The 13,084-nt window shown below is 39.0% G+C and overlaps 1 protein-coding gene and 1 pseudogene across 1 annotated transcript; one reads left to right on the top strand and one right to left on the bottom strand.

The window, feature by feature from the left end:
- Positions 1 to 5,805: 5,805 nt before the first annotated feature.
- On the top strand, positions 5,806 to 7,075 carry LOC120225128 (annotated as a pseudogene).
- Positions 7,076 to 8,837: 1,762 nt separating this feature from the next.
- LOC120225126 (translationally-controlled tumor protein-like) lies at positions 8,838 to 9,188 on the bottom strand. The gene has a single exon (XM_039223353.1). The coding sequence runs from the start codon at positions 9,186 to 9,188 to the stop codon at positions 8,838 to 8,840; it is 351 nt and encodes a 116-aa protein (XP_039079284.1).
- Between the last annotated feature and the right edge of the window lie 3,896 nt (positions 9,189 to 13,084).

The following is a 13,084-nucleotide window of genomic DNA, read 5'->3' as shown; positions in this document are numbered from 1 at the left end:
AATTCGTGTATCTGTTTTCACAATTTTTTGATAGTCTTTTGGGTTTTCTTTTTTTTTTTAGTGTTTTTTTTAAGTTTTATTTATTTCTGAGAGAGAGAGAGAGGGACAGCGTGAGCAGGAGAGGGTCAGAAAGAGAAGGAGACACAGAATTGGAAACAGGCTCCAGGCTCCGAGCTGGCTGTCAGCACAGAGCCTGACGCAGGGCTCAAACCCACGAACCATGAGATCATGACCTGAGCGGAAGTCTGACGCTTAACCTACTGAGCCATCCAGGCATCCCTGGGTTTTCTATCTAAAGTATCATGGGGGCACCTGGGTGGCTCAGTTGGTTAGCATCTGACTTCAGCTCAGGTCATGATCTCACAGTTTGTGGGTTTGAGCCCCGCATTAGGCTCCATGATGACAGCTCAGAGCCTGGAGCCTGCTTTGGATTCTGTGTCTCTCTCTTTGTCCCTCCCCTGCTCACACTCTTTCTTTCTCTCAAAAAAAAATGTTAAATGATGTTAAAGTACATTCTCACTATCCCTGCTTTGTTGAGGTTTTTATCAAGAATGAATGCTGTATTTTGTCAAATGCTATTTTTTTTCTTTATTAAATGTTATTTTCAGAGGATATGGCAAATTATTTTATGGTAAAGCATATGAAAAGTTTTTGACAAATTGACCATATTCTTAGAAAACTAGATAAAAGTGACACAAGAAGACTTCAACACCTCAAATAGTCCTAGAAGATTTTAAACAAATGGAGCTGTAATAAGTAATCCACACCATGTGCACTTTCTCACTGGTACATTATGTGAAATGTTCTGTAAAGAACATGTGCATATTCCAGCATCCCTTCTGATCAGGGAAATACAAATCAAAATCACACTGAGATACCACTTCACGCCAGTCAGAGTGGCTAAAATGAGCAAATCAGAGGACTCTAGATGCTGGCGAGGATGTGGAGAAATGGGCACCCTCCTACACTGTTGGTGGGAATGTCAACTGGTGCAGCCCCTATGGAAAACAGTGTGGAGATTCCTCAAAAATTAACAATAGAACTCCCCTATGACCTAGCAGTAGCACTGCTAGGAATTTACCCAAGGAATACAGGAATGTCGATGTATAGGGGCACATGTACCCCAATGTTCATAGTAGCACTCTCAACTATAGCCAAAACATGGAAAAAGCCTAAGTGCCCATCAACGGGCAAATGGATTAAGAACATGTGGTTTATCTATACAATGGAATACTGTCTGGCAATGAGAAGGAATGAAATCTGACCATGTGTAGCAACATGGGTGGAACTTGTCAAATGCTATTTCTGTATCTATTTATAGGATCACATGGTTCTTACCCTTTCTTTTACTAGTATGGTGTATACTGTTGATTAATTTGAAATATTGAAACACTCCTGCAACCCATGAAATAAATACTATTTGATTGTAGCTAATAATTCTTTTAATGTACTGTTGGATTTATTTTGCTAGTATCTTGTTGAGAATTTTTACATTCATGTTTATTAGGAATATTGGCCTGTAGTTCTCTTTTTTAGTGGGGTCTTTGGTTTTGGAATGAAGTTAATGCTGGGCTCATAGAGTCTGTTTGGATTTTTTCCATCTCCATTTTTTTGAACAGTTTGAGAGGAATAGTTATTATTAACTCTTCTTTTAATGTTTAGTTGAATTCCCCTGGGAGGTCATCTGGCCCTGAACTTCTGTATTTTGGGAGATATTTTATTACTGATTCAATTAATTTACTGGTTATGAGTCTGTTCCAATTTTCTATTTTTCCTGTTTCAATTTTGGTAGTCTGCATGTCCTTAGGAATTTATCCATTCTTAAAAAATAATTTTTAATGTTTATTTTTCAGAGAGACAGAGAGACAGAGAGACATAGTGTGAGCAGAGGAGAGAGAGAGAGAGGGAGACATAGAATCCAAAGCAGACTCCAGGCTCTGAACTGTCAATACAGAGCTCGACGTGAGGCTCAAACTCATAAACTGTGAGATCATGACCTGATCTGAAGTAGGACGCCTAACTGACTGAGCCACCCAGACACCCCAGTATTTATCCATTTCTTGCAGATTGCCCAATTTGTTGGCATATAATTTCTCATAATATTATCTTTTTAAATTGTTTGTTTATTTATTTTGAGAGAGAGACAGAGGGAGGGAGGGAGGAAGGGGGAGAGAGAGAGAGAGAGAGAGAGAGAGAGAGAGAGAGAGAGACAAGAGGTCCAATAGGGAGAGAGAAAATCCCAAGCAGGCTTCATGCTGTCAGGTCAGAGCCTGATGTGAGGCTGGATCTTATAAACTGTGAGCACAGGCAGAGCTCAAGGGGAAGGGTTCAATATAATTGTCTCAAGCCTCCAGTGTGGGTGCTATGCTGTCCACTGATGTTCATTCATGCTGCTAGACAGGAATAAAAATGGCACCAGCCACCACTCTAGTCCCTGGAGTGTGGATATCATGCCCACCACTGCTCAGGAAGCCCTCACAAAAGAATGAACAATCTCCCTTCTTTTGTCCCAGGCATACTTCTTTTTTTTAATGTTTTCTTTATTTCTGAAAGAGAGAGATAGAGAGAGACAGACAAACAGAGAGACAGCGTGAGTATGGGAGGGCCAGAGAGAGAGGGAGACACAGAATCCGAAACATGCTCCAGCCTCTGAGCTGGCTGTCAGCACAGAGCCCGACATGGGGCTCGAACCCACAAACCGCGACATCATGACCTGAGCCAAAGTCATACACTTAACCGACTGAGCTACCCAGGGGCCCCATCCCAGGCATACTTCTAAACACTGCCTTTACCTTGTCCATCTCTGAACTGTCTGCCCACCTGGTGACACAGTGCTCCTTTGTTTTATCTAAGGTGTTCAGGCTGGGTTTCAAAACTCCAAATTTCAAGGACCTGGCACAGCATATACACACCGTAATCTTCTATGGGAGGGCCACACTCTGAGGTGGCTGGCGCTGGTTTGTCCCAGAGGGGTAGGTGCACGTATGCGCATGGGTTTTTAAGTTTATGGTAAAGCAGAGCAAAAATTTTGCCAGTGTCCATGTTAGCTGTCTTCAGCAGGTGCCTCTGTTCTTATGCTAATAAATGGGTCTGCTCAATGTTTCTTGCTGGCTCTTTTGTCCCTGGAAAGGCATTGCCACTTCTCTCAAATGCACTCCAAGAAGGAGAACGGTCTCTTCCAATGCCTCAGGGGATCCTCAGACAACACTGTCTGCTCAAGGGCCTCTGCCCTCTTTCTCCACAGGAGCACCTCTATGCCTATCAGGATCTACATGGTTTTGCCTCAGACTTCTAAAATTTCAGACTTAGAGCTCTGCTGTTTGTAAAAACGTGTTATAATCAGCACTCTCTTTTGTCCCATCAATGGTTTTGGGAAATGTTTTTCTGGTGAAATGCCCTGCACCCTGTTATCCTCTCCCTCTCTCTTTCTGTCTGTCTCTCGCTCTGTCTCTCTCTCCTCTCTCCCTGATCAGGGCTACCTCCCCACCATAGCATGGTGGTGAGGGGGATGTTCTTTTCTCCTCCAAATCCCATTACTGCATATCCTACCTTCCATGATGTGGCATTTTTAATCCTAGTTGTACAGTTTGTTCTCTCAGCCCTCAGATTGATTTGCTGGGTGTTCAGAATGATTTGATATTTATTTATCTGTGTTTGAGAAATGAGGCAAGTATAGAGTTCCCCTACTACACTGCCAGCTTAACTCCTTCCCCCAACAAGCAGTAATATTTTGAAAGGAATGTTTTTGTCTTAGCACTAGATTATAACAGTGGTATTAAAATATCTATTAATCCATGTTGTCAACAAATGTGGTATCATTCAGGCTTTGTTTCATTTATAGAGCAAAAGGGTAGCTTTAGCATAATTCTTAAGGGCTCTAGGATTTGTTGGCTTTGACTTAACATCAACAGCTGCATTAGCCTGAGTCAACAGTCAGGAGCCTGTTCTTTGAAGCTTTGAAACCAGGTATTGACTTCTTTGTCTAGCTATGAAAATTTTAGATGGCATCTTCTTTCAATGTAAGCCTGTTTCATCTACACTGAATATTTGTTGTGAAGTTTAGCCACCTTCATTAATTACCTTAGCTAGATCTACTGGTTAACTTGCTGAATCTTCTACATCAACACTTGCTGCTTCATTTTGTACTTTTATGTTATGGGGACAGATTTTCCTTAAACAGCATGAACCAATCTCTTCTAGTTTCAAACTTTTCCTCTGCAGCTTCTTCACCTTTTTCAGTCATAGAATTGAAGAGAGTTTGGGTTAGTTTCTGGATTAGGCTTTGGCTTAAGGGAATGTTGTGACTGGTTTGATCTTTTATACAGACCACTAAAACTTTTTTCATATTAGCAACAAGGCTATTTCATTTTCTTATCATTTGTGTGTTCACTGGAATAGTACTCTTAATTTTCTTCAAGTACTTTCCCTTTGCATTCACAACTTGGCTAACTAGTGCAGGAGGCCTAGATTTTTGCCTATCATATCTTTTTCCATGTTTTCTTTTCTAAGATTAATCATTTCTAGCTTTTGATTTAAAACGAGATAGCTGTTACCCTTCCTTTCACTTGAACACTTAGAGGCCACTGCAGGGTTACTAATTGGCTCAATTTTAATATTGTTGTGTCTCAGAGAATAGAGAGGCCCAAGGAGAAGGAGAGAGATCAGGGAATGGTTGTTTGATGGATTAGTCAGAATGCACATAACATTTATGTTCACGGTCTTCTATGGGTGTGGTTTGTGGTGCCCCAAAATAATTATAATAGTCACATCAAAGATTAATAATCACAGAACACCGTAACAAATACAATAATATTGAAAATGTTGAGTATTTAAAAATTTTGTATTTGTATTTGGTATTGTGAGAATTACCAGAATGTGACACAGAGATGCAAAGTGAGTAAATGCTATTTAAAAAATGATGCTGATACTCTTGTTTGATGCAGTATTCCCACAGACTTTAATTTGTAAAAATGCAATACCTGTGAAGTGCAAAGCAGCCATGTGCACTAAAGCAAGATATGCCTGTAGTTGAAATCAATGACAGGTTGCATCATAGCATATACATAGAAGAAGTCATACTTAATGCATTCTGAAACATATTTTTTTAGTTTTTTTTTTACTTGTTCTTAAGAATTTCAGATGTAGAAGGTTTATTTGCATAGAAATTTAGAGATTTATAAGGGAAGTAAATGACCCTGTTTGATCATTCCTAAGGAAATTATTAGTTGCACAGATCTCCACATTTCAATAGGATGCCAATTTGAATAAGGAAAAAGATGTGGGAGCTTCTATGCTATAGTTGGATTGTTTTATCTTGTCTAATGTGCAACTCTGGCTCCCTTAATTGCTTAGAAATCCAAAGCAACCATTAATAGCTCTATTTACTCCTGACTGATGATACTGCCTCTGGTGTATGATTTCCTTCCATTTGCAACAATCTCAGATATTCTTCTAGAAGAGAGTAACCAGCCTGGATTAAAGTCTGGGTATGAGGCCAAATGTGGAATTTTTGGAAAGAACCAGGGCTATTTGACACAATAAAATGCTTGTTATGTATGGTGTGGGTGGAGATTGAGGCCATGTGTATTGCCTTTAAGTAATTTTAGGGATTTCACATACAAAAGGGGAATTGCTCTGTACCACTTAAGAGGACAAAATGTGGATCAATTGGTAGAAATTACAGGGAGTCAGAATTTAGCGCTTTAGAATGTTTAAGGGATGTCACAGTGGAATAGATTGCCTTCTTAAGGAGTGATCTCCCTCTCACTAGAAGTGTTTAAATCAAAACTGGTGTTCGAACCCCAGATGGTTCTTTTTCATCTCTATGATGGCTGGTTCAAGACTATCTCATCTTATAGGGCTTTCTCCCACCTCATCCTGATTCTGTGTGCCCTGCATGTGAACAATGACTGGGCGAAGGTGATCCTGAAGCCAGACAAGATGGCTATTACAGAGCCACACCATATCTGGTCCACTCTGACTGACAAGGAGTGGATCAAAGTGGAAGGGCACCTCAAAGATCTGACCTTGGCTGACTACGGCAAGAAAAACAACGTGAATGTGGCATCACTGACACAATCAGAAATTCGAGACATCATCCTGGGTATGAAGATCTCGGCACCATCACAGCAGCAGTAGCAGATAGCAGAGATTGAGAGGCAGACCAAGGAACAGTCACAGCTGACAGCAACACAGACTCGTACTGTCAACAAGCATGGTGATGAGATCATTACCTCTACCACCAGTAACTATGAGACTCAGACTTTCTCATCTAAGACTGAATGATGGGTTAGAGCCATCTCTGCTGCCAACCTTCACCTAAGGTCCAATCATATCTATGTTTCATCTGATGACATCAAGGAGAACTGTTATACCTATATCCTTCCCAAGAATGTACTTAAGGAGTTCATCTGCATATCTAACCTGCGGGCCCAAATTGCAGGATACCTGTACAGGGTGAGCCCCGCCGGATAACCCCCAGGTGAAAGAGAGCCACTGCATCCTTATGGTGCCACAGTGGGGCACTCACCGAACTGTGCATCTGCCTGACCAGCTGCCCCAGCATGAGTATCTCAAGGAAGTGGAACCCTTAGGATAGATCCACACTCAGCCCAATGAGTCCCTCTAGCTATCACCCCAGGATGTCACCACCCATGCTAAGATCATGGCTGACAACCCATCTTGGAATGGCGAGAAGACCATTATCATCACCTGCAGCTTCGCACCAGGCTCCTGAACACTGACAGCCTATAAGCTCACCCTCAGTGGCTATGATTGGGGTCGCCAGAACACAGACAAAGGCAACAATCCCAAGGGCTATCTACCCTTGCATTATGAAAGGGTCCAAATGCTGCTGTCAGGCAGATTCCTTGGTTCTTTTATGGTCCTTTCCCAGTCCTCATGGAACTACAACTTTATGGTTGTCCCACATGATCCCAACATGAAATACGAGTTGCAGCTGGAAAACCCCAAAGAGTTCTACCACGAGGTGTACAGATTTTCCCAGTTCCTCAACTTCACTCTCCTGCAAGAAGATGAGGCCTACTCAGTGGATCGAGAGGACCTCTATGCCTAGTTGTATCCTCATCTCCTCCCTACTTCAGACACTCCATAGGCTGGAGCCTTTTCCCCCCAATGACAAGCTGGTGACATTCAGAAGCTTGGCCCCTTTGTCCTCTATTTGTGTTTCTTGTGTTATTGATTTTTGGTGGCTTGTAGCCCTGAGCAAAGTGTGTAATTAATATATTTATTATATGAATACATTTTTATTTTATAATATTATACAAATTAATAATTTTTTCATAAATAGAAAAAAGTTAAGTCTTAGACTATACTATTTAAGGTTATAAAGGTGGCAAGTGATTGTTCAACTGAAAATAATCCATTTCATGAAACCTCACATCATTGTTGTTATGGTGACTAGTTTCTCTTCCTCTCTGGGTAGGGAAACCACAGGAGACTGGTTTGAAGTGGGGAGCAGGAGGGGCGACAGTGTCTCCACCACACTGGCATTTTTCCCATAAGACAGTGACACAGTTCAGTGTTCCAAATTGTGTTTGCTGTGGCATTGTGTACATTCTTCTGCATATTGGGTGCGGGATATTACATGAGTAAAGGATGGTAAATTCTGACTGTAAGAGTGAATCTCTGGTTACTGCTTTTACACTCAGTGAGCAAAGATTTTGTGATTTTAGTAGCTAATTTCAGAGCAATCCATTAAATCATTTTAGCAGCAAAGGACTTGAAGTCAGCTTATGGAAAGTGGACATCACTTCCACTAAAACCTTAAAAGAACCAAGCAAAGAATCAAATGTGCTCTGATTCAGGAATTCATGCTCTAACTTTATAATGTGAATACCACAGAGCTTACCAGTGTATCCTCCTGACACATTTTCCCCTGAGGCACATAATGGCTTGTCCTAATGTCATTATATTCTAAAACAGTCTGTGGTTCTGATTTCTTAAATCACCCTTCCATTGAACTTGAGGAGAGGAGTCTTCTTTCAAGAGACAAATCAAACATTTCTACATAGTTAATGCATCTACCTTTTTTTGTACTTTTTTTCTAAGGCTTGATTTTCCTTGTCTGCTTGGGAAGTGGTATGTGCCTCTAATAAGTACCTTCACTAATTTATTTATAAAACTAGTTGCTTTTCTAATTTAGCAGGTGGCAAAAAAAGAACCATGGAAACATGTCCAGTTGTTACATGCCCAGGTTAAAAATAGATGGGTGGTAGAATTATACTTTTAGTATGCATCTGGATATATATTAAAAATGCCGTAGTTCTCAGAGGCCTTGCCTGGGTCCCCTTTGTTCTTGACTTTTGGGAACTATGATGGCTGCACTCAGTGTTTTTGTTAAAGGCCACTAACTGGAGGACTTTTTCTCTTCTGTTATAGCACCAAAGTGATAATTAAGGTTGGTTTTCTATTTCTTTTTTTGAAAAGTAAAAGTTTTGTAATATATTTCAGCTTTTATGTATATATGAAGCTATGATTTTTAGTTTAAATGCATTTCATTTTTAAACAACTTACATGACATTTTTAAAATTAAAAACAATGATTCCACTCCAAATAAAATCAAGGTCAAAATAAATGAAGAGCCCAAGATGACATCAGTCCAATTTTTCTAAGTCCTAGTGCTGTGTGGATGAAGAGCAGTAGCCAGTTAGGACAACAGGTGATACATGCAAAGTAATAGCTAAATTCATTATTTTTTTCATTTTTAAGCTTTCCTTAAAGAAAATCATAAATGAGGTCATACCATCCTCATGGTAGTCCAGCAGAACAATGATGACATCTAGATTCATGTTTTCACCAATAAAGAACTGGTAGTTTTAGAAATTAGCAAGGACGTGCTTGATTTGTTCTGCAGCCCCTGTCATAAAAGGTTTTACTCTCTCTGGCCTATGTTCTTCAAGTTTGCCTTTGATTAATTTCATGTAATCTTTGAAGTACTTCTCATAGGCTTCCTTTGTGAAGCTGGTGTCCTGCAAGTGATGGTTCATGACAACATCAATACCGGTGATTACTGTGCTTTTGGTACCTTTGCACACCAGGCCTTCAGTGGAGGCATTTTCATCAATGAGTGAGTCAATGTTGCCCTCTGTCCTACTGACCATCTTCCCTTCCACCTCCTGGCACAGTCTGTCTGCAATCTCCCAGATCTTGTAGATGTCAGAGAACATTTCATTATAACTTACAAGGTCCTAGAAGATGATCGTGACCACAGCTGAAGAGATGGTGGCAATGCCATCTTAGCAGGAGCCAGGAGTTCTAAGTGAGCTCGGTGCAGCTAGAGCGACAATTGTGGGGAGTGTAGAGCAGGTGGAAAAAATTCTAGCGATATTGGAATGGATTTCTTTGTTGGCTTAAACAATGATCTGAAAATGTTTAAAGACTTTTATTTTATTTTTTGAAACTGTTTAAAGTCTTTTTAAGTTTGAGGTTCTACACCAAAATTGACTCAGTGGATTTTGTCTATAGGATTACTATTTTTTGTGTCATCATCAATAAGAATTTTGGAATGACCATTACATACAGAGTGCTGTATTCATTCTTAAAATTATTTATATATACTTGGGACAACTGTGTGTGTGTTGCTTTAGATAAAATTTTAATGTGGTCTTAGAGGCCTATATCTTCCTTTGGAGTCCTGTATATACTGTCATCAAGACATGGTTCTAGGGTTTGTGTTAGTTACCAGGTGTCCTGCGCTAACACAAAATCCTTTCTAATTTCGTGAAAACCAGACAAGTATTGATTCATGAACAACCAACTCAGTCTTGGGTCACTGTCACGATAGTTAGGTATGGGATAGTCACTTTTTCTTTTATGATGAAGGGGCTAAAGCTTTCAATCATTTGGATGTCTTCAATATAAGAAAAGAACTTAATGTTTAGGATTTTTATATCTGCAGAAACAAAGATCAAATAAAAAACAGAGATCAATAAAGTCCTTAAAATTATGAAAATTATTAATAACACCAAATCACAAAACAAAGGTCATTAGTTGAAACTTTAATAAAAAAGTTTCTCTGATATGATCTAAGGATTGTTTACATCCACAGTCACTTGGGTAAATCACAGGATTAAAAAAAAAATCCAAGTCTTGGGTTTTTAGGATTTCTGGATATGAGGCTCATGAACTTGCACTTTAACTTTTTTCAATGTTTATTTACTTTTGAGATATATATAGAGAGAGTGCGAGTGAGGAAGGGGCAGAGAGAAAGAGGGAGACACAGAATCCAAAGCAGGGTCCAGGCCCTGAACTGTCAGCGAGAGCCCAACGCGAGGCTCTATCTCTCAGACCATGAGATCATGACCTGAACTGAAGTCGGACGGGACGCACCCCATGAATTTGCATTTTAAACAACCACTGTCTTTATGATTCTTATGCATTTTTAACTTTGAGAACCATTGCTTTTTAAAGAGGTAGTTTTAGAATCAGTAAAATGGGGCACCTGGGTGGCTCACTCAGTTGAGCATCCGACTTCGCCTCAGGTCATGATCTCACGGTTCATGGGTTCGAGCCCCGTATCGGGCTCAGTGCCGACAGCTGGCTCAGAGCCTGGAGCCTGTCTTCAGATTCTGTATCTCCCTCTCTCTCTGACCCTCCCTTGCTCACGTTGTCTCTCTCTTTCTCAGAAATAAGTACAAAAAAATTTAAAACTCTATTAGAATCAGTAAAATATGGTACTATTCTATAGTCTAGTATGATGGAAAACACACTGACCTGGGGGAGGGGGAGAGGAGACCTAGAATCTAGTTCTGGCTTTACCCTTATCATCTGGGAAATCTTGGGTAAGTGATGTTAACCCTTTGAGCACTATTTATTTTCTCTATACAATGAGAGATTTAATCTGGAGAAACTCTAAGGTTTTCTTCAGCTCTAACACTGCACCAATCTACACACAGGACATTAAATTAATTGAACTTGTTCCAAGAGGTCATAAGGTCTATCACCCAGCACAATGCCTGGCACATAATATGAATTCAATAAATGTTAGTTATAGAATGCAGAGAGAAAGTATAAACATGACAGTTTTCAACTAACAGATATGTAATTGACAATGCATTAAGGAAAGATAGGAAAATATTTAGGAGCAATCTTTAAATGTGTGAAGACAAATTATATTTCCCCACATCATTTCTTTGTGGCCATCGAGGATGAATACTTGACTGAATTCAACCAACTCAAACTTATCTTTTCACACAAAGTTTCTTTTGACAACTACTCCTTTCTTAGGTAAGAAACCCTCCATCAACCTCTTAGCAACCACACCATGACATTATGCTGCCTTGTTTGTTATATTTTATCCATTTAAACCTATTTTTAAAGTATTCCAAGCTCCTGGAAGGCAGGGGAGATATTCCTTTCCATATGGTCCCCAGAACCTATATAGTATTGAATATACAAACAGTAAGTACTCTATTAAAAGACGTTAATCCTTTGCATTTCTGTAGAGTTTTGTAAGTTGTAAAATGCTTTTAAAACTAGTTCATTTGATTCTCCCAACCCTTGTGAGAAACAATCAGAGCAGATATTATTATTTCCATTTCATAGATGAAAAATTAAGACTCAAAGAATATACAGCAGCTGAAGCAAAATCACATAGCCAGTGCTCTTTCTTCTCTACCACAGGACAGTGTATCTTATTGGAGAAAGATGTTGGGGCACAGGTTTTTGGATCCAGAAATATTCCATCTCAAGAATTTCAGTCCCTTCTGTTAAAAATATTTCCATTAGAAAATGCCAAAAATACAAACAAAAAGGTCAAAAGCCTAGAATATAGCCTAGAATATTATGTTTCTAATTAGGATGAGGAGAAACATCAATCACGGGATAAGTAGCTTTACTGCATTGTGATCTTGATATTGTCTTGGTCTTGGTTCCAGGGTTTTCTAAATTCCTGTATCCAAGCTTTTTTTGTTTGTTTGTTTGTTTAATTTTTCCTTTCTTGGATCCAACAAGCACTTATATCCAAATGGATTACTGTTTCTTATCTGAGTGAACTGGAGTTCTCTTGCTTTTTATGTCTTAACATTTTGTTATTGTTTTCATTGCTGTTTTTCTAGTTAAAATGTGTGCTAATACTTTGAAGATGGAAAATGAATACAAAAATTTATGAGGTCATATAAGAAAATAAATCCATTGAAATCTTTATCTAACTTCTCCAGGATATGTATTAGTAGATTTAGAAAAATAGCTATACAATACATAGCCTTTTGTGTCTGGCTTCTTTTACTTACCATAATGTCTTTGAGATTCATCCAAATCATTGCATGTATCAATAATTTGTTCTTTGTTTCACTTGATTGGAAACTAAAGAGAAGCCAAAACAAAGCGGGTCATCCAACATTTCTCCAAGTAATTTCAGGGACACCTGGGTGGCTCAGTTGGTTAAGCATCAAACTCTTGATTTCTGCTCAGGTCATGATCTCATGGTTCCTGAGATCGAGACCCATGTTGGGCTCTGTGTTGATAGTATGGATCCTGCTTGGGATTTTCGCTCTATCTCCCTTTACCCTTCCCTTGCTCACGTTCTCTCTCTCAAAATAAATAAACATTTCAAAAAATATTAAAAAAATTAAATTTGTGCAGATAAGTTCAAAGATATGTTTTGGAAATTTACCCACATGCACACACACTTAGCTGAAGATCAACATTTGATATATAAACAGTCGAATAAGTCTTAAGAAATACTTTTTTCCACAATGTGTTTGGTTCACACAAGATTATAAAACCATATGTGTGTGTGTGTGTGTGTATACATATAATGGATTAATAAAATCCATTATACATATAATGGATTAATAAAAGTGGATATATTATACTACATCAGTATTATATTCAATACAAGATAATGTATCTGATTTGCCCCAGTTCTCATGGCAGCTTTTTGATAGTGAGGAAGGGCAATGAGCTCTCTAAGGCAGTAAGAAGACCACTGAGGGCATACCAATAGAATTATACTGCCCTTTAAATGTGACAACCCTGCTAGTAATATACTAAACATACTTTAAATTATTTTGATCTGTACTTTCATTTTCTTAAGTGTTTCTTAAACATTTCTTTTTTTTTT

Source organism: Hyaena hyaena, unplaced genomic scaffold, assembly GCF_003009895.1.
Source record: "Hyaena hyaena isolate Hyena2069 unplaced genomic scaffold, ASM300989v1 scaffold_1340, whole genome shotgun sequence".
Lineage (NCBI taxonomy): Eukaryota > Metazoa > Chordata > Mammalia > Carnivora > Hyaenidae > Hyaena > Hyaena hyaena.
This window is presented reverse-complemented; position numbering and strand designations above follow the sequence as displayed.